The sequence below is a fragment of the Carassius auratus genome, chromosome 38 (assembly GCF_003368295.1).
Source record: "Carassius auratus strain Wakin chromosome 38, ASM336829v1, whole genome shotgun sequence".
In the NCBI taxonomy this organism is placed as follows: Eukaryota; Metazoa; Chordata; class Actinopteri; order Cypriniformes; family Cyprinidae; genus Carassius; species Carassius auratus.
In genome coordinates this window covers 4,628,168-4,651,223 of record NC_039280.1, presented here as the reverse complement: position 1 = coordinate 4,651,223, position 23,056 = coordinate 4,628,168, and the positions used below count along the sequence as shown (strand labels likewise).

General features: G+C 37.6%; 1 protein-coding gene across 1 annotated transcript in view; it reads right to left on the bottom strand.

Moving 5' to 3' along the window:
• Positions 1–1,003: 1,003 nt before the first annotated feature.
• The window catches only part of brf1a (BRF1 general transcription factor IIIB subunit a), a 43,843-nt gene continuing 21,790 nt past the window's right edge, over positions 1,004–23,056 (bottom strand). The window contains exons 8-19 of the mRNA XM_026223556.1: positions 22,702–22,795; positions 22,370–22,496; positions 22,200–22,239; positions 21,984–22,076; positions 20,753–21,013; positions 14,317–14,378; positions 13,971–14,052; positions 13,805–13,860; positions 13,454–13,716; positions 7,376–7,427; positions 5,919–6,078; positions 1,004–2,748 (exon numbers count right to left, since the gene is read on the bottom strand). Coding sequence (XP_026079341.1) covers positions 2,711–2,748; positions 5,919–6,078; positions 7,376–7,427; positions 13,454–13,716; positions 13,805–13,860; positions 13,971–14,052; positions 14,317–14,378; positions 20,753–21,013; positions 21,984–22,076; positions 22,200–22,239; positions 22,370–22,496; positions 22,702–22,795 — 1,328 coding nt within the window. The 3' untranslated portion in view covers positions 1,004–2,710. The remainder of the gene's footprint in view (positions 2,749–5,918; positions 6,079–7,375; positions 7,428–13,453; positions 13,717–13,804; positions 13,861–13,970; positions 14,053–14,316; positions 14,379–20,752; positions 21,014–21,983; positions 22,077–22,199; positions 22,240–22,369; positions 22,497–22,701; positions 22,796–23,056) is intronic.

Genomic DNA, 23,056 nt, shown 5'->3' with positions numbered 1-23,056 from the left:
AACAATATTCAGAACGAGAATTTTGCGGAACAGGTGACTTACAGTTTGGTTTGCTCTGTTTCCTAATTTTAAGCTGATAGTCATCCCACCTGAGTAGCCTATAATTTTGAATATGGATATTCACCATTATAGGTACATTTCTAAACAGCCTGGCAAAAATAATCCCATTAGCGAAAGCAGTCAATATTCCCTCTCTCAGATCATATTCTCACCTTTCTCACGATCTCGGGAAATCCTGTTTCTCCCAAATGCTTCAGTAGATTAACACAGTATCAGACCCTATCGCAGATCTGCGCAGTTTTCTCACGTGCGACAGTGAAAGATCAGAGTAATAGGTTCCAGAGCAGTGAAAAAGAGCTGACGAGAAAGACAGAGGTGTGAAGAGGTGAGTGGACCGTGTTCATTTCACTCAGGGTCTGTGGGGTTATTGATCAAAGCTTCCTACAGATTTCCTCCCAAAGGATGCAAACCATCATATACAAGTAGTATACCACGCTAAATATTTAAATACACAGATAAACTGTGTATTCTCTGTATCCATCATGTAAAACAAAAGAGAATATATAAATAAATATATAAAGTTTTGTAGTTGCTGTTTTTAGAGTCCCCTTCCTCTGAGAGCTTTTACTTGCCTTGAAGGCTAGCAAATATCAGCCATCACATCCAGTAAATACACATGACCTTAAGAACTTCAACTCCCAGCAGCCCTTGCCCTGCAGAGATGAGAGTGAGGTCACGTCTAGGGTTTCATCCAGTGGGATCATACAATTACTACTGCTCATGTTTCTATGCCAACCAAAACATAACAGCCTTGAGCTCATGAACCTAAAAACAGATGCTCAACCCTCTCATTGCCTTATTTCCCAGAAAGCTTTGCCCACAGGCAGTGAAGATAGCCTGTCTTAGGTCATAGTGTCGAGGGACTCAGACAGCAGACAGATATTAACCGACAGACAAAATATAAATATACAGTGATCACACTGAAAAATAAAGACAGAAGATGTCATGCATTATTATTCTTTATTTCTTTGCCCATAATACTGTTTAGGTTTACAGAAAACAATTTGAGTGTTTTATTGTCACTATTACTGTTTCAAGACCAAATCAATCGACTCTAATGAAACTAGCTCTAATGGTATAAAAACAAGACGATTAAATTTTAAGACCAAAATAAAACTATACATTTTTCCAGTTTTTAAAATCCTGATGAATTGCATACTAAAGATTTGTATTATACATGCAAGAATTCACCAAGACATCAAGTATTTTTCAAGTGTCGATGCCAATACAGAGGTTTGGTTTATGTTTTAATCAGAACAGATCAAGGTTGCGGTTCAGCTTGATCTAAACAATCCCAGCTAAAGTCAGTATTTTTATACTTTATAGTTTTTACATTTATAGATGGTTACCCTGTAACCTGTACTTTTATTGATCAGATTTGGAATGATTTGGTTTTGCATCAGTAATATCTGTTGTGTGTGTCGTGGCATGACTGATAGAAGAGACCCTTTTAAATACTTTAAATAAGGAAAAAAAAAATAGTTCACTCATATCTTTTGGTCTGGGAGAGAACAATAAGTGAAATGTTCTCAAAGAGCACTAACCATACTGAGAATTAAGAAGTAGTACAATTATAACACTGTTTTCTTCCTCATTAACAGACCAATATTAAACGATCAATCTATTTCAAAACAATCAAACACTGTAAACATTTTTCTTAAAAAAAAAAAAAAACTATATAAAGCATTTTTGTAAATGTTAAAAATATTTAACAGTAATAATATGATCAAGCCAATGACACTTTTACAGCATTTATCTGGAGCAAATTTTTCAAGTATTTTCATTTGGTTTGATATCCACGTCTCCATATTAAACAAGGAAAACAGCAACCATCAAATGTAAAAATAATTATATTCTAATTAGAGTACTTTACCATTTAAACATTATACTGAGAAAAAAAAAAGAAGAAAAAAAATAGCCCAACTGGAAAATCCACCAGACCAGTAGATAATTTTATAATAATAATAATAATAATAATAATAATAATAATAAAGGCACTATAAAGCCAGCCAAGCAGCAAAACTAAATTTAACACTGTTACTAATCATATTTTACACTTCTAATCTATTCTAACTGAATACTGAACACATAAAGCTGCATTTGGTTTAAAGAATAACACTTTGGCTCTGAAAATCATAACACAATTTTTAGGGCTGTATACTGCAATATTTAAAGGCACGTGTACATGCACACATTTGTCCGCACAGAGTCCTGAGCCTCGTGTGGGCTAATCGCTTTAGATGCGCAAGATCATATGTCATCATTAGCCTAAAACACACAGTAATGCAGTTAGCTAGCAGGCTTACACACTCCAGAGAGAGAATCATCACTCTCAATCACCACACACACATCCATTTACTCATTTTCTTGTTTGTGTGCTGTGATTTTAAATGGTGTTTAAGTTACTTTGTGCATACGAGCTCAGAACACACACCTATGAAAAAGCAAGAATGTGGGATCTTTGATCTTGTTTAGCTGTAGTATTCCATCCTCTGTAGTGTGTAAAGTTCACTTTTTTTCTCATCTTGCAAACATGCACGGACACTAGAGGTAATGAGATGGAGGTTGTATGCGTGTTTTGGGGTCAGTATAAACAGCAGGTTAAGCGTTAAGAGTCCTCTCCACTGGTGCTCCCAAAGCCACTCTGGATTCAGAAGCCATCATCATCATCCACTTCACAGCCATAATCTGTAGACAGGAAAGAAGAGGAATGCAGAAAGGTTGGGACAAATCTTAAAGGGTTAGTTCGCCCAAAAATGAAAATTATGTCATTAATAACTCACCCTTATGCTGTTCCAAACATGTAAGACCTCCTTTTATCTTCGGAACACAGTTTAAGATATTTTAGATTTAGTCTGAGAGCTCTCAGTGCCTCCATTGAAGCTGTGTGTACGGTATACTGTCCATGTCCAGAAAGGTAAGAAAAACATCATCAAAGTAGTCCATGTGACATCAGAGGGTCAGTTGGAAATACATTTTGGACCAAAAATAGCAAAAACGACGACTTTATTCAGCATTGTCTTCTCTTCCGTGTCTGTGTGCGAGAGAGTTCAAATCAAAGCAGTCTGGATATCCGGTTCACGAACGAATCATTCAGTTCACCAAATCGAACTGAATTGTTTTAAACGGTTCGCATCTCTAATACGCATTAAATCCACAAATGAATTAAGCTGTTAACTTTTTTTAATGTGGCTGACACTCCCTCTTAAGTTCAAACAAACCAATATCCCGGAGTTCATGTACTCAAACAGAACATTGACTGAACTGCTGTGAAGAGAGAGCTGAAGATGAACACCGAGCCGAGCCAGATAACGAACAAAACATTGACTCGTTCACGAGTCAAGAACCGTTTCTGTCAGACGCGTCCGATTCGTGAACCGAGGAGCTGATGATACTGCGCACGTGTGATTCAGCGTGAAGCAGACCGACACACAGAGCGTCTGAACTGAACTGATTCTTTTGGTGATTGATTCTGAGCTGATTCTGTGCTAATGTTATGAGCGCGGGTAAAACCGAAGGGTTGAATCAAGGGAAATTATCGCCAATGACGCCATTATGTCGAGCGCAAAAGAACCGGTGAACCGTTTTCTTCGACCGGTTTATTGAATCGAACTGTCCGAAAGAACTACTGCTGATCCGAACACCGATGCAACCGGTTCTTCACTCGTGAACAAGTCAGTCTATTGTTCGTTATCAGGCTCGGCTCGGTGTTCATCTTCACAGCAGTTCAGTCAGTGTACTGTTTGAGTGCATGCATTACTCCGGGATATTGGTTTGTTTGAACTCAGAGGGAGTGTCAGCCACATTAAAAAAAAAGTTAACAAGTCATTTGTGGATTAATGCGCATTAGAGATGCGAACCATTTAAAACGATTCAGTTCGATTTGGTCAACTGAATGATTCGTTCGCGAACCGGATATCCAGACTGTTTTGATTTGAACTCTCACAACAGACACGGAAGAGAAGACAATGCTGAATAAAGTCATCGTTTTTGCTATTTTTGGACCAAAATGTGTTTTCGATGCTTCAAAAAATTCCAACGGACCCTCTGATGTCACATGGACTACTTTGATGATGACCTTTCTGGACATGGACAGTATACCGTACACACAGCTTAAATGGAGGCACAGAGCTCTCGGACTAAATCTAAAATATCTTAAACTGTGTTCCGAAGATAAAAGGAGGTCTTACATGTTTGGAACAGCCTAAGGGTGAGTTATTAATGACATAATTTTCATTTTTGGGCGAACTAACCCTTTAACACTCTTTTCTGAACTATAGAAACTCAGACAAAGAGCATAAAATAAAGATGTTTTTGTAAAAAGAAACAAATGTTTTCAACCAGGAGTCTGAGAGGATTATATATAAAAATGTTAGTAAATATTCAAAATGTAACGTTTTTGAATAAAAATTAGCTAATGATCTGTTAAGAATGTGGGATAGTAAAGTTAATGTTCTTAATGAAAAACAACATTAATACAAAGTGTTATACAGAGCATCTAGCTTTTTTATATTGAAAGACTATTGGTTCAGAAAAGGATGAAAGCCTCTAAAGCAATGTTGTTGTTATTAATTAAAACTATTTTTGTTAATTAGAATAAAGCTGAAATAAAATATAAATATTAGATAACTTAAATGATAACAAGTAGGGATGCACCGATGTATCGGCAGATTTTTCCTCAATTTACAACCATCTGCATATCGGCTATATAAGGAAAGTGGCCAATATAAGAAACCAATGGTTTATGGCACTGAGCTGTATAATGTCTGTTGCATAATCCTAGCGCTGCTGTTTGCAAATAATCTAAATAATCTAATAACAAAAAGCAAAAGATAGCACACTATTCTTGACTGAACAATTTTTTTAACTGACGTAAGTATAGCAAAACTGAGGTTTTATTACCTTTGTTAGGTAAACAAAGCACAGCATGAGAAGTGCACATTAATCTCTCTCTCAGTTGCATTATCCTCAACATACAGTGAATTACACAAAACACTTATTACTACTAACAGTAAACAAATATAAACCGATTTCATGCCTTTTCGGGGGGTGCCTAATAAACGGACAAACTTTAAATATGAAGAACTTTCATTGCCCATATAGCTCCGTAGACTAGAAAGCCCATCAAAATAAGAGTCCCGCCTGAGTAAAGAAGATCTCATACATATTTAAATGTACAAAAAATAATCGAATGTATACAAAAACAAATTAGAAGATTAATCATAATAAAGTCTGTTACAATAAAGAATATGTATTTAATTTATACAGTGAAGTGTTATTTTATATTTGTTTATTTCTGTACCTGAAAACGTTTAAACCTAAAAGGCTAAAAAGCACCGTTTATTGAATATGTAACTTTGTTCTGTTATATTTCTGTAGGCCTGCTAAATGTTACATGGATCTAATTCATGTTCATTAGAAATTATTTGATGAAGCAGCAGTAAAACTGCTAGTATAATTTAATGCAGGTGTTTTTTGAACTTTGTTGATTTATAACATGATCAAAATACTATCTATTTTGATGGCAAACTTTCAAATAAGAGAGAGAGTGAAAAATACCAGTATCAGACAATAAGTGTTTGTTAAAATCAGTTTCAGCCCCAAAAAATACAAAAAAAAATTGAGACGCCGCGTTGATAACTAACCGAAAGAAACTACGCATTTTAAGTAAAAACAACAAAAATGACGGCACAAAATTTTTAATGATAACATTTAAATTAAAACTGAAATATTTTACATTTAAAAATTTTAATTGGCAATTAAGAAAAATATTATTTAAAAACTATAAATATGTAAAAAAAAAAAAAATAATACTAAAATGAATACACCTAAATTAAATGTTAAAAATGTATCCTTACCAGTGCCGCCCATTAACTGCATGGCACTGACACAGTGTTCTTCCTCCTCATCCTCCTCTTCTTCTTCTGCAGGCTCTTCGTACGCCACCGGTCCGCTCTCCACAACTACAGCATTCTGGGACGGGGCAGCAGGAATGGCCACTGGGGCGCCAAACCCTTTCTGAAGGCAGAGAAGGAAAGAAAAAGTCAACATGAGATGGCATTCACTGCTCATCGTGTCCATCATCCAACGTGTTTCCAGTTAAAACAGGATATTCAGTGAGCGGTAAAAATGCTGTGTGGAGCTGACTGACTGGATAGTGAAAAGACAAAGTGGTTAGCTGGGGAGGGTTTGAAAAATAAGAATTAAAGAAGTCAGTCAAAAAGGAATTTATTTTCAGAGGAAGAGCAATTACAGAGTAATTTCTTACTGAGGCTCTTTATTACCATGAAGTTGCTTTGAAACAATCTGTACTGTATAAGGTACACATCTTCATAAATTAAAGATGCCTTAAGAGCAAGATATTTAAGTGACTGAACTTTAACGAATACATTTACCTTTTTGGATATCGAGCATCAATGAATTGCACACAATACGATAAAAGCTGTTTATTAATAAAGTCAATAGGGTCAACACAACTTGGATTTGGTGACTTCAAAATCAAATAACTCTCAAAACGCCCTTTGCTAACTCTGACTGTCTGCTAACACTTCTCATCACAAGTTAGCTTAAGATTTAGCAATAGTTAACTTGTTAATGAACTTATAAATGGTTTACTTGGGTACCAAGGGAATAACAATCAATCACAAAACTTCTTTTAATTTCCAAGTGATGGCAAGAAGTTGTCTAGTTACCCAAGTATTGACCCCTGGAGGTAGTTTTTTTTTTGCCATCGGTTCATAAAAAGCATTGATTATGTATTTTCACATACACAGATGTTTATAAGTAGTAGATGGAAAAACCAGAGACCAAGATAAGACAGACAGACTGACTTAATAACAGAGAAAAACAAGAGAGAGGAGAAAAGATCAAGGACTCTGACATACAGAAAAATGATGCATCATGGAAGATACAGCCGGAGGGAGTGACGGCAACTCAAGAGCTTCAGCTTTACGGCCCAGAACGACAGCGAAAAGAAAAGACTATGTGTCATCAAGACCTCCTCAGAGTCAAGATGTCAGCGGCCCACTTTCCCCTGCAGTCCAAGGCAGAACATTAGCTTAAGATATGCCACCTTTGAGTTAGACTGCTGATCTAGAAGCAGCTCAGTGGATCAAAATAATTCTCTTAATTTAGACATGAAAAGGAAAAAACCTGTTTCTAGGTCAACTTAACGCAGTTTTCCTGCGCCAGAGAAAAACTAAGTGAAGCTCTGGGCCAGAGGGCCATTTGAGGGTTAAGGAAAAGTGGTTTAATATATTCAGAGACCCTGCCAAGGATGTGTTAGTAGGAAGGACGGTGATTTAAATTCACTCACCTGATCGAGGGCCAGCTTCTTAGAGGGCTGCGCACACACTAGGGGCTGTAACCTTGGAGACAGCAAGACAGAAAGAGAGACAGGGAAAAGACATATAGAAAAGATCATTAAGAGAACAAGCTGCTCAGGGATTTTTTTTTCTTAATCAAAATTTTATACACAGACACAAAAGGTCAAAAATTACGTACTATTCAGTCCTATAGACTCAAGTTATCTCAGCTCTACTCTTTTCAATTCACTACACTGCTTAAATCACTGACTTATTATAATGCAAATCTTGACACATTATTTAAATTAATTCCCTAAATGTACGTAATTTAAATTCTATGAACCCAGAAAAGCATACAGACCCAGAGAGACTCTTAACATGCCACGCTTCACAATGAAATGTCACTCTGTATATTTAATTAAAATGTATTCACGGTGTATTTCAAAACCAAAATGTATGAAGAACAACAGGATTTGTGAATCTAGCACATTTTCATAGGTGGTGGCAGACATGGACAAGTCCCGTCTTGAATTGCAGTCTACCTCAAATCTCTCACTGTAAAACTCCCAGTGGAATAAACATGGCAGCTCGAGTGACAACAGGAGGGGGAGATCGAGAGACAGACAGAGAAAGAGGGGGCAGGACAAGCACAGAACAATCCAGAGACACAGTTACAATCTTAGTATTTGCAAGTCAAAGTGCAGTGGCACAGGTCGAATAATGAGTTTACTCATTATTCCAACGAATGCAAGATATGTTAATGAGGTATGGATATGATGCACTAAACCTGCAAATGCTAATCAGAATCATATGATTCTCATGATAAAACATTGAATATGCAGAAGAGATTCAGCTCTTGTGGGAGCAGTTCTCATTATATAACCACAAGCCGTCTCAAATCTACTAAAGCACACATAATGAACTCAACTCAAACATCTCTCTCACAAACAGACAGAAAGACGACAAAAAGGAGAGAAAGAAGGATAAAAATGGATTGAACAATAGGAAGGGAAACAAAAAGGAGGACAGAAAACTGGATAGAACAACAGAAAGGACAGAATGATAGAAAGGAGGATACAAACGGATTGAAACAAATGAATGCAATGGAACAAATGAAACAAATGAAAGATGATAGAAGGACAGAAAGGTGGATAGAAAGATGAATAGAATGATAGAAATGACAATGAATTAAAGAAAGAAAGATACAGGAAAAGAAGTGTTGAAAGATGGATAGAAAGAAGATGATCAAAAATGGATTGAACAACAGGAAAGGAAAAAATAAGGAAAGAAAGAAGGATAGAATGACAGAAAGATGGTGAACTGTATAATGGAAAGATGATAGAATGATAGAAAGAAGGTTAGAAAAAAACAAGGTTTTAAAAAATATGAATAACGGAAAGAAAGATGGGCAGAATGATAGAATGAAAGAAAGAAGGATAAAACGATAGAACAATGAAAAGATAGAAAGGTAGAAAGATTGATAGAAAGATAAAACAATAGATCCATAGTCAGAAGGATAGAGTGATAGAATGTTAAACACAATGATAGACAGAATGATAGAATGATGGATGGATAGATTCCTTCAGATTCTCAGGAAGGCATGCATGGCTGACAGTCCTTCACAGCCCAGCATGAGAGTGTCCTATTGATGCTACAGTGCATTCTGGGATGGGGAGCGGTGCGGTATTTGGCATGAAAACAAGCAGTTAGAGCCAAAACACAGCGACAACATTCTATTCCTGAGAAACAATCTGTTCCCAACACCACACACACACACAGATTCATATGTGCGTCAGGGGCTGATAAACGGTTCACACCACTGAGTGGGTCAATTATTCAAACACAGAGCACAACAATAATGATTAGGGGTGGGAATCCGGGGACCTGCTAATGCGGTATATTGATATCTGGGTCACAATACAATAATATTGTGCTTCTTTGTGACAGCGACTCAAAACTGTGACATATATACCGCTACTCAATTTTCTTCTGAAAAACATTGGCGCTAATATAACCTTAAGAGTATGTTCCTTCAATAGTTCCAATAACACTGTGAGATTGTAATACTGCTTCATATCTATTTTTTCCTCTCATCATTAGTAATGATGTGCGCATGACCTCATTCCACAGTCTCTGGTTTGTGGTTGCGATGACTCCGTTGCTTCCTCACAGAACATTATAAACCGTTCAGCATTTACTCTGACCTTCTGCATCACACTGGTCTCAGTCAATGACTAAATGGCTGGTGTCAACAGGGGCATTTATTTTATTGAGCTGAAGGTGTATGACACCATGCTGACACTATTACCACTGAGTGCATGAAAGTATGAGCCAACACTGCCTAAGAAGTAGGTGTCTTCATCTCAGACGGCTGCTTTGGTTCCAGGCAAAGATAAGGGTTTCTCTTTTCCTCAAGGATGACGAAAACTTCCTCTCGTATTTGGGTCAATTCAGCCTTGAGAAAAACCCAACTTTCTTTGATCTCGCAGACAGCTCACCTCTCCATCTCTCTCCCTCTCTAGAGATGCAGGTTTTCTGCAAGTAAGCTGATTAAGAAAGAAACTTTGAGCCGACAGCAGAACGATTCTCATAGGAAGTTTGACGGAAGCAAGAGAAAGAAAGGGAACAAATGGGAAGAGAGTCTGTAACAGCTGTCTGAGACAACGAGAGGGGAGACTGTTTAATTACCAGATGTGTGATGGTGTGAGATGGCGATTTCTGGCACTCCAGGTGTGAATGTCTAACATGAGATGGTCTCGTGTATGGATACAGAGGATGTGTTGGAAGAACAAAGGAGCAGGAGACTGCAAAAATGAGCATAATCCATCTCAAGTTCTCACAAAGCCTTACCTCCAACTCTAATGAAAAGCTTTACATTTCAGCCCCCCAAAAAATGAACAGTCTCACACAAACACGAACACTTTTTGTAATCTCCATGGTGCCATATAAATGCTGAGCTGTGGGTATTTGAGAGGACAAGAAAATGACCAGAAAAGGTGGGAGGAGAGCGGGTTAAAACAGCAGGGGGCAATTATACAGGCTATTTCTGGACGACAGAGTGAGAGAAAGTGAGAGACTTATTAAATTTAAGGTTCAGACACACGGAGGGACAAACAGACCAGCAGATGGGTAGATGTTCAGGTAATTGCGGGATGTCGGGAATATGTTCTAAAAAACAGCAGAGAGGCAGAAAAGGGAGGCTGCATGTCTGTGTGTGTCTGTGTATAACACTAGACAATACCTCAGTGTGTCACAGAGGGTGGACTGAACAGAATACAATGGCTTTACTGTCAGCAGAACATTATACGCACACACGCACACAGTGAACTACACTAATTTGAGTTTCTGTGATAAGTTCAAGTTCAGCTGAAATAGCACTTGCAAACCTCTTAAGAGAGCTTGAAAAAAAACTGAGTGTTGTGAAATATACTGAATAGTCAGTGTATTTTCATTGACTTCACTGGCACTACAAAAATATGATTAAAATGTGGTTAAGCCATTATGTTTCCTAATCAGAGGTTTGTAAATTAAACTGTCCATTTCAGTGAACTCTAATTCAATCATTAGATTGTCAAAAATGTTCATGAAAGCCTCTGTGTGATGTTTCATTTATTAAATGATTATAAAAACACGTGTACATTTTTTTTTTTTTTACTATTTATGTATTGTAACATTGCTGCATAAAATTACACACACACACACACACCTTCCAGATGTTTTTCAGAAAAACATTAACTACATTCTTTATACATTAAATATCTATTATATCTTTCAGAAGAATATATTCAGTATATCTTTTATGTGTTAAATATCGTTCAATACATAAAACCAAGATTACTTTTTTTTTAAGCTATATTGCTCACCTGCAGAATGAGTCTATAAATGAATGAATAAAAAATGAAATAGGAAGGAAAGGTCATCTTTGAGCAGTAAACAGAAAGTCAATGAATAATACAGACACTCAAGTTTAGGTAGACTCCATTCAGTAAAGACTGTAGGCTGTTATGAGTGAGAAAAACTGAGAAAGAGAGCGTGAGACTGGCATGGTAACAGTGTAATGGCTTTTAAAAGGATGTTCAGGTTGCTCACGTTTTCATTCAGAAAAAAAAAAAAACATAAAAGCTACTTTCAGAATGAATCATTCAACAGATCTATCCTGTTCACTTCAAGAATTCATTCAACGATAAAAACACTACACAGATAAAACTGGCCACTCAAAGAGAGAGCTGCTCATTGTTCCATGATATTGGCCTCACTGTGTCAGAGACAAACTGAAGGTGGAGCACATTTTCTGTGTAGGGCCACCAAGAGCCTCTCCTTAAAGAGAGAATATATCCATGACTAATGACAACCTAGAAGAGCACTCAGCCAAAGACTAACAGCATGAATGGAAATGAGTACGCAGTAGTACAACGCACACATTTTCTCCAAAAAGGAGGGTACCAGGGAGTGGGTCGCAGTGGGGCCTCACTTTAAATATGTGCTCTAAACTTTAATGTGGTCCATACCAGCATTAAGAGACTAAATATAGAGCAGAACGGGGCTATTCTGACTGACCATATGCATGGGACTTTCTCTCTCTCACACACACACCCACAGTTAATTTAGCCCAGACTGGGCTATTCTAAACAGACCTGCCCTGTACTCGAGGGCAGAAAAGGGTAAAGGATGTAAAAAAAAAAAAAAAAAAAAAAAAAGGAGCGAGAAACGAACATAAGAACCTTTCACTCTTGCAGCCTCATCCACAAAGCTCTAGGGACTTACAATCTTTCCATTTTCAATGAGTTAGATCCTAGTTAGCTTTCCCAAGAAAACAACTCTGCATTAAAAATTCACATATATGGGGATTTACAGTTTTGATGAAGATTTTTTCTCTTATCGAGCAGATTATACTATTATGAAAAGTCTTGCTTCATCAGATGACAATGCAACGGTACTTAGATATGTACTGAGGTCCTGAAACATTAAACGGTTCAAACACAGTTTTTACATGGTACTTCAAAAATACCACGGTATTACCATCACAGCAGCAAAGGTCTGAAAAAAATGGAGAGCAACATTATGAATAAATCTTTTTTGCACCAAAAACCATGGTAATACCATAATATTATCTGTGGTCATAAGTTGCTATATTAGTGACAGAAACCAGCATCAACAGGACAGATTCACCAGTATAACCACAAAAACATGTGATCTGCATGACATGCTTGACTAATGCAGCATGCAAAAGATCAAAGCAGAAAGCATTATAGCATAATAGGCTAATTTTATTAGACTGCTTGCTGTTACTAAGCTGAAATAAAGATAAATTTTTTCTTTAACCCAACTATTTCAATGATTTATGAAATGCAGACTCTGTCTAGCAGATGCACATTGCTCAAACATTGCAAAATGGCGAAAAAACAAAATGTTTTAATTTGAAATGATATAAAGATATAAGTGCGTTTACAGTATTGTACCCTGCTATTGTGTATACATAGAACTATAGTTTGCATAAAGAAGAAAAAGAGCTGAGTTCGTTATAGAAAAGAGTTGACAAAAGGGGTATAGGCAAACTTATAAAAATCAGGTCGTATCAATAGGGATGATCAGTTTTTAGACTGTCCACATCAAAACTCACAGACACAGGATTGGTAGATGAGAGAACATTGTGAACAAATAATCTCCCCATTCCAAGTTTTCTGTCGGTCTCAATGATGCAAAATGCAACACTATAACAGCCAATCAGAATATACTGGACTGTATTTTTGGAAAATAAAGATTTCTCTGTGGGGGTGGGGGCAAGCCCAGGTTAACACAAAAAAGTAATGGAAACAAAATAAAATATAGTCTAGTCACTCACTGCAGTTGGGGCTGCTTAGAATAAAAACTTTTTACATGAAAGATTTTTTGCATCATTCTTGGATAGGATGTGGGGTTATAGACTATGACGGGGGGAATTTTCTAGGACAGATAGTGAGTTATGTAGTATAAAGGACTTTTTTAAAACAGAATGTGTAAGGTGTGTGGGCAAAAAATAAAAATATTCCAAAAGAAGAAACAGAAATAAACAGACAAGAAAACAGTTCTCCTACAGTTCCATACCATACCTCTTGCCAAAGCTGCTGATCATTTTGCCAATATTGGGTGAAGTCAGTTGGGGTTTCCGTTGGCGTGCCGTGGGGGTTCTTTTGGCTTCAGCTGAAGCTTCATCAGTCTGGCGAGTGGGACTTTTTGGGCTGGATTTGTTCAAGTCTTTAAGAACATCGTAGTTTATTTTAGTGGAGATGCGTTTCTGCTCCAACATCTTTTCAATGGCTTCGTCTGCAGTGCTGGCACTTATGGGCTCACGCCTCTGTGTCTTTTTTCTAGGCTTTGAGACAACATAAAAATAAGAAGATAAACACATAAACATTCGAGACCCTGAAAACTGCACCTGCATTTATATAGTGCCTTTTTACCTTCCGCTCTTTATATGTACCCTCCTCCTTTTCCTTTGCTATTCTCTCCTCCTTTTCTGAAGAAAAACAATATAGTTGTTTTTTTTTAACAAAAGTGTTCCAAAATAAATGTAAACGAATCTGTCAAGGTTAAAATTAACAAATTGGAAATTTCAGTCTCTTCCACCTTTCTGTTCTTTGAGGTAGTCTGCATTTTGGAGCATCCACAGTTCAGTCTTTACCTTAACTTCCTTCTCATTTAGGATATACTAAGAGGAAAAAAAGAGAAACAATATATAATCCTTTACGTCATGGTGGATGAGCTAAAGAGACAGTAAATCACAACATATCCAATTCAACTCTATTCTAATGCAATCCCATTATTCAGTTTTGGATGTGAAATCCTATCTCATATTTCAGCTTTATAGCACCACAATGATGCTGATTTTCTCAACGGCAAGGCTTCAAACATGAGCTCATGTAACTTACGTAACAAATTACCATGTCGTTACCATAGTGAGGTCAAAACTCACCCGATCGATCTCATCCTCGTCGATACCGCTCAGATCTAGCTCACCATTTTCTTCCTCCACATCTGATTGAGAAAATCAAAGACTGTTCCTAAATATTTAAGATTTTATTTGCAGACATAAAAAAAAAAAAAAACTACAAAATAAAATAAAATAAATAAAAATAAAATATTTGTGTTGTGAATCACATTCATACTGCTTTGGCAAAAGAAAAAAACAAAGAGAGTCTTGTCTTGTGTTTTCTCCACATAAATAGTCTATTCAATGTTTCACATTACTAAGGAGAAATGCATGATGATTATGCATTATAGCTTTTATATTTTTGCTGCCATTCAGAAAACAGTTCTCTGAGCCAGTTGTTCAATTAGGTTAGTGGATATATACAGAAAATCCCACTGCAGTCCAACCTTAAAACCTTCACACAAAATGTCCCTCAGCAAAACCACGTGGAAAAATAAACTTGAATACATGTGTGTTTTTATGTGGTTACTGCCCTGTAGCAATTCTTACTGGATAGTCCACTGGGCTGCTGGCATCATTATAACAGTGGCTCTACAGTAGCAACTTCCAGGGTTATTCTGCCTCTGCCTTCCGTCTTTTTTTCTCTTTTCCAGGTCCAGTTCCTCCCTTCCCCCATCTTTACTCTTTTCTTTCTGCCTTGAGATTGCTGGCAACGCTTCAGAAGTTTGCTTTATAGAGCATCCCTCTCTCTCTCTCTCTCATTTGTTGTATTGGGAAAAGGGTTAGGGGGAAAAGCACAGAAAAAGAGGGATATTCTGGTTTTCTCGCTTCTGAACGGGGGGCCTCAATGCCAGCAGATCCCGTTAGTCAAGAAACCTGACCTCCTCTTACCGCTCACATCTGAACAAGTACAGACAAGACACATTTAAACCAACACACACACAGAGTCCTCCAATACCGCACATCAAAACACACTGTGCCATGAGTCACATGTGTGTGATGTGGTGAGAGCGTGAATAGCAGAGATTAGTTACAACAGGCGAAATAAAACCACACCAGAGAGAAACTACCAGGTGCAGCTGGATTCAAGAAAAGAGAAGATTAATAAAGAGGGCCAAACTGTGATAAAACCAGCAGTACAGTCTCTCTCTCTCCATTAGGACTAACTTTGTGTTCAAATGTTGTTTTTTGTCCCGTCTGTTTTCATTTACTTAGGACATAACCAACTGCGTGTAGCTTGCAAGGAAAAGCATTTTGACCAAAAATAGCATTTAAAGTGTCCACATGCGCAGCCGCACTACCTGAAGACATATGCATATGCATGAGTGTTTGACAGCAGCTGCTTGTCAGTCAGTCAGACAGGAACTTACACTGCATAATATACCTGTAGAAAACTGTTAGTGTTACTTCTTGTTCAATATCGACTTGGTAATGAGTACTGCAATTTAAACAGATAGTCCACCCAAACATTTCACTTCTGTCCTCATTTACTCACCTTCATGTTAATCCAAAAACAGTACTGGTTTTCTTTAGTGTCTTTTGCTTGCAATAACAAGTAATGAAGACTTAAGGATTCAAACTTCAAAAAGGATGCACAAGCACCATAAATATAGTCTTTATAACTTGTGCACTATATTTCAAGTCTTCAAGTAACATAATGATATTAATAGTAATATGATGCTGGATTTTAAGCCAGCATGAAACCAAAATTGCGATCGACTTTTCTTTGTTATTGTGATGCATTTCTGAGTGAAATGGCTTCTCTAACGAGAAAAAAAAGCAGGGTGAGTCTTGTTTTTGTCAGTCAAAAGTGACTGGGTTGATGGATTGGGTCATGAGCTAAAAGCACATGAAGTTTATAAAAGCTAAAAAATAATGTACTCTATTTATTTGAATAAACACTGTAAAATTCAATAAAAACACAAAATTGTTCATTTCAATTTCATTATGACAGTAGTCAGCATTAATTCTACAACTGGATCAGTCCAATTTGTGAATGAATCGTTGCATTGGTTGCTTTTAAGGAGCTTTTTCAAGTTAGATAGTCTGACACAAACACAAAGTCTGAATATAATCTTCAAAATGAATAATTTTGTGTTGCACAGAAGAAATAAAGTCTTGGATAAGTAAACAATAAAAAAATAATTTCTGAGTGAACCGTCACGTTAACCTCACCTGAAAATCACAGAGGCAATAAAAAAAAAAAACATGAGAAGGAGAAAAAAGGAGCCAAGTTCAACAAAATTACAGAGAAGAGAAACAACAAATGACAGACTCCACCAAACACTAATCACTCTCCCTCTTCATCTATTCCCCTGTTCAAATCTAAAAACGTCTCCATCCTGAGGCTAAATTTCTGAATGATGTTATCCACCTAGACATTAGCGTTTCCTCGTGCCTTCAGAAAGAGTTCAAAGGCCCCCCTTCATCTCCAGAGGTTTCACTGACACCAACACCTGTTCAGCGTCAAGCACGGTGTCTGACTAAAGACGTACTGATATTTCTAGATATCACTAGACGGACACATCCTTTCTTTCTCTCCCTGGACAATTGTAACTCTCTTCAGCACAAGCAGAAGCTCACCAGACGTAATCATCTGATAACGTCACTCAAACTGACTGCCGGGTCAGAAGAATAAGTGCTGAAGCCCATGGAAAGGAAAAGACGCACAATGGAGATGCAGAGATATGGAATGAGAGAGGAAGGGGGGTTTCTTCTAGAGGCGAAGAGGGCAGACAGGCCCATTAAAAACTGACCCTTCTTACCCCTGTGACTTCCCCAGGGAAACCCCTCGCCCACTCACACACCTGCTACAACTGTCTATATCGCCCAAAGGCTAGAAAGAGAGAACATTAGAGAGAAAATGTCAAGAGAAAATATATGCATGTGCTTTTTCACACTCTACTGTACATCCACAGTGCAAAAAAGGGGGAGGGTTGGGCATATTTTTATACAATAAAATGGAAATCTAACAGCAGAGAGAAAAAAAATTTGAACAGACTTTATTCATGAGATTTCCCATTCCCACATGTTCGGTTGCTCTTCAGGTGTTAAATCTAGACAGGAAAACAGCCTCACGGGGGTCCGCACACAGATTTTTCTGTCAGTGCATGTTAACGGAACAGTGAACGTGTCTATCACATGGATCGGGCCTCCCACAGTCATTTGTTTTTTTCCCTCTCCACACGTCTGTCAGTCAGTCACACGTTTATGATGTCATATTTCATACAGATAGCAGCGTCCCTGTCGGATGACATCAGATCACTGTCAGTGCTTCACAGTGCATTTAATTAGGAGAAAACAAAGCAATGCATGAGTGACAATAATTAACACAAAGATAAATCAAATGGCAGGAAAAATAAAGGAATGTAAACATTATAAATCATATGCGTGTCATAGCTTTAAAAGCATAAAAGCTGAAAGTTGAGACTATGGCTTGGAGATTAATTTAATGATACATGTTAACTACATAAATATAAAATTTTTCAAAAGGGTGAAAAAGACCCTTTTTTTTAGCTATATCACCAAGACCTAGTATTAACCATAAGACCTACAACTGGACACAGCACCTCAAAAGCATGTGACCTGTGACATTATTCTGAACATTTTGTTTATGGACATCATTATAAAGACTAAGAAAGGCACATCTGTGTGCATTACAAAGGCCTTATGAATGTAAATTACCATCACTTTTGGCCCATCTGTCCTTTACAAACCCCTAACAGCTGTCCTGAGGTTGTGTTCAAAGCGAACAAGAAGAATAAATGTCACTCACACACTTTGTCTTTCATTCTCCTTTGAAAAGCACCTCTCCCTCCCCTCCCACTTTATCCCTCTTTCCTAGTGTAAATGAACAAGTCTTTTCTCTCCTCCTACTCTGACGATCCAGGGAGACTCTGACAGATGGGAAGAGGAGGGCAGGATCTATCTACTTTTTTTATGTTACAGGCAAACTGTACTATGGAAAGGGACTAGAAATTAGACAAAAATAAACTTAATGGACTGACCGGTCAATTAACAAAAAGGAAAAACAAGCACAGAAGCACAGTAAAACTGGATATTCTGGCATCTCCTACTGTGTGGTCAGCAAGGGGGCCGGAGAGGACAGTGAGTGACCATCTGGAGACTAACAATCACTGCGGCATTGTTAAGATCACAGGTCCTCCGCCCCCTCAGAGAATTACACTGCATTACACAGCAGCACCGGATTTTTCTCTCCACACACACACAAAGGGAAACCCTTCTGACATCCTCACAGAAGAGAACTGACCTTAGGAAAACAGGAAAAGTCAAAAAGAATAGGTACAAAAAAAGAAAGACAGGATGAGGAGAGGATGGAGACCTTCAAACGGCAGTATACCACTTGAGTATCCTTTACTGGCATGGCAAAAACCGTATGTTTATACTGACAAACATAGTTCACTCAAAAATGGCAATTCTGTAATCATTTATTAACCACATTTCAATGCAAACCTGTGTGACTTTCTTTTTTTTGTGAATAAAATATCTTGACAAATGTCTCAGTGTTTTTTGTCCACACAATGGAAATCAATGGTCACAAAAAGTTTTTGGTATTCAACACAAAAAATACCATATTTTGTGTTTTCTTGTGGAGAAAAAAAAAAAATCAAACAAGTTTGGAATGACATGAGAGTTAGTGAACGACAACAATTTTCATTTTGAGTGAACTATCCCTTTAAGGAATATTATGAAGTACAAGACTAATGGTGCCAATAATGGTGATAATGAACTTCTCTATCTCTCTCTGACGCAACGTACTGTATACTGGCTCATCACACAAACATTGTTGCATTTTTAAATAAGAACATCCTTCTCACTTCTCATTCACACAAAAGAACTAGAACACTCTAACAAGCCTCTTATTGTCTGGAATGGAACAATGAGCCTACCTAAAAATAAACAGAGAATAGACAGAAAAAGCTGAAGCAGACAGAACCAAGACAGAAGTGCACACACACAGAGAGCCATATTGTCAGTGCCCATATAAAATCACGAAGATGAAATAAGCAAATTGAGGGAAATAAATGACATATTGCTGCCAATTTACAAGGCATTCACTGGAGTTTACATAGAAGCTGGGCAAAACAAAAGCACTAAAAATACCTCTTCTCTGAGTCATGATTTTTCCTGAACCCCACTCAAAAACCAAACCAAAATATACACACGCACTGTTCGAGTGGGTCTCACGGGCAAACAAACTCGCACACAGCCACCCGTAGTGGGTGGATGAAAGACAGTGTGTTAATGACAATGTGCTGTGTTCAATTAGTGCTTCAAAGAGTGGAGGGGGGCTTCCCCTTCCTCCGCCCCATACAAATCATCCACAATCACCACAACCAATCGAAAACATGACAACCTGCTCGCGCAGCCAATCACACAATCTGACAACCTGCCAGCACACTATCCCCAGGAGTTTTCCAGCTGCAGCTTCTCTGCTTGTGATCAACAAAGTCTTATTCTCTCTCTCAAATGCTCTCACATAGTGTAAACGCAACAACCACAAAAGATAACGCAATCATTTCAGAAAAATAAATCACCCTTGAGTTCTGTTATGCAGAGGCTCGATAACTCTTGCTAGATGTGTATTGTGTAGATGTGGTATAGATCAAAAGTTTAGAAGAATTAGCCACTCTAGTTTCACACCTCTTCCTCTATTTATGGGATATCACAAATGTATGAATGAAGGGTGAATCTAGAATGAAAGTGAACTAAAAATGGATTAAATGTCAATGTCTACAAAAGGAGTCACTCCAGTTACACTTCATGTCATATACTGTATTTGTCATCATAACAGCACAATTGTGTGAATGAAGGGTGAATCTAGAACAAAAAATGGATTAATGGGAATGCTTAAGAGAAGTAACTCCAGTTCCACTCCTCTTCCTCTATTTATGGCATAACATTACAAATGTGTGAATGAAGTGTGAATCTAGAATGAAAAGTGAATTAAAACAGATTAATGTGAATATCTAGAAAAGGAGTTACTCCAGTTACAATCCACATCATCTATTATGGTATAACAGCACAAATGTGGGAATGAAGGTTGAATTTGGAATCAAAGTGGATAAATGTGAGTTTGGAATAGAAGTCGCTCCACTTACACTCTATGAACTATGAATGTGAAATGAAAGCGGATTAAATGAAAGTGGATTCATGTGAGTGTTTAGAAAAGGAGTCAGACAATTTCCATTCCTTTGCTTAAACTCAATACAAAACAGAAAAAAAAAAAGTTTAAATGTTTGAGGAGCAAATTTGGAATGAATATGGAAAGAAAGTGGATTAAATTAAAGTTATTAATGTTAATGTTTCACTAAGGTATCATTCCAGTGCCACTACTTCTCCTCTGCTTGTACCTTTTCATTGTTTTGATAGCAAAAAATTGTGATAATTAAAAGGGACAGTGGAATTAAAGTGGTTTAAGCATTTATGCAGTTTGAAAATACAAGCACACTCCTACCATTCTCCTTTTCCTCTCTCATTTTGGTGATGGACTCTGGCAGGCCCAAACTGGCCGCAGTGGGAAGCGCTCCAAGCAGTAATGCTAAAGAGGGTCGTTTATTTGGAGAAACTTTCTCTCCATCTCCATCCTGCTTATTGCCATCTCCATCCTCTCCACATATAGTACTGCACAGGTGAGATGCTGCTGCCCTCAGCTCTTCATCCTCTTCTTCCTCATCACCAGCAAGGATGCTGGATGATGCCAAGGAAATCGCATCATCTGGAAAAAAAGAAAATATGCATACATCACAAATGAATCATTGAAATAAAATAAAAGAGTATAATAAAAAACTACATGTAAACACAGTGAATTTATTTAAATTATGTAGCTAGTTAAAACAAAGCTAGATGCATTCACCCTTTGATACTGAACTTCACTATGGTTCAGCTGAGAAGGGGACACACAGTTGACCACAGTAACACATTGCACACACACTACCATAAAGTGAACACACATGCATGAACAAAGACACTTAAACATGCATACAAACACTCCCACACTCACAGCCTTAATTAGTTCCCTCCTGTAATCACTACATTAAAGAAAGAAAGATAACACACATGGGGAAGCATTGGATCTCTGATCTGCTGAACAAGGAGGCTAATTGGACAGCAACATAAACAGAATTTCTGCACAAGGGAAGTAACACACCATTTCCTGAAGAAAACAGCAGTTCTCGCCAAACAATTCTGACAACAAGATAATCTTTTTTTTTTGGGGGGGGGGGGGGGGGGGGGTTCATTCAACAATAAATTTGGTTCTCACTTTTTCGGTATTCATACACACATTGATTACCCATTTCTTACCAATATTCGAATAAGAAATCTGGAATATCCTCAAAGAAGGACTGTGTGCCTGCAGTTAGTAATTGGCAAAATACATGCTCAAACAATCTTGATTTAAAACTCTCCACACAACAGCCATTCAAACACTCTTTACAAAAGGAATTATTTCGCTTTTATTTTTTTTAATATGTGCAACCATTTGAGTTTTTTGAATTTTTGCTTTATTTTTTTCCAGCTTTGTTATAATTGTAATAATATTTACTGTTTAACTTTTTACTGTATTTTTTATCACATAAATGTAGCTTTGGTGAGCAAAAGACACTTGAACATTAAAAAGTCTTAATAAAGCACAAACTTTGGAATATTAGTGTAGTTTTCTGTGGGATTGTGTGTGTACACTGTACCATCTTTGGAACGGGATGCATAAATCCCCCTGGCTTTGGGCCTACAGCTCTCCAGCTCAACTTCAATCTCATCCTGATATCCACAGATTTCACCTGCAGAGCACATACAAACATGTACACACAGAGCAACACATCAACAACACAACGTATTAGGTTTGTTCAAAGACCCATGATGTTAGTTAAAGCATAAACTCATGTTGAAATGTTTCTAAGTACCTTCAATATCATCAACTTTCTTTGCAAGCTCTTGTTCAATCTGTGGAAGGATTCGGGAGGAGAAGAAAAAATAGATGGATACATTTAACAGATTCAATATCGCACATCTTGCAAGAATGGCTGCTCTAAATGTTAAAGTCTCTAACTTTAAGTGTCATGTGATGTATAACCTGTTTTAGCTTTTGCTTCTTGAGTCCAGCTGTGTAAGAGGGCGGGTCGCACTCCTGCTCCAGATCCACCCGCATGAACTCTTCAATTGTCAGCTCACTGGTTGGCGTCTCCTCAAATTCATTCAATCTGTCAATTAAACACACTGGGGGTCAAGACACACAATTGAACAGCAGAATGGACCCTAAATTCAAACAGTGTGCAACACCAAAATACAGAAATGGCACCAATAATATACAATAATATAAATGATATTGCTACAGATTTCAATAAAAGTATTAACTGAGCACAGATTGTATCCATACTGCGATTATTATTTTAAGACAAAACACACCTTTTCCTAAGTGTGGCTTCACAGACTTTCACCACACTGATCACTTCCTTAGTTGTGCGACGGAACTCGTGCATACGGGCAGCAACCAAGAGCGCTACAGGGAACACAAATACACAACTGTAGGGACAACATACAGCCAGTGGTAAGAGAAAAAGAGAGGATGAGAGAAAAGGAAAGGGGAGCGGACGCAGAGTCAAATATGAAACATTGATAGGGCTTCAGAAAAGTGCATTCGCTGTACCTGCCCCCCTACTGACTCACCTCAGGCAGAACAAACAGACATTAAATGTACCTGCAATACCGCAGAACCCCTGATGCCCGTTTCACTCTGATTCATTAAAGAAACATGAAGAGC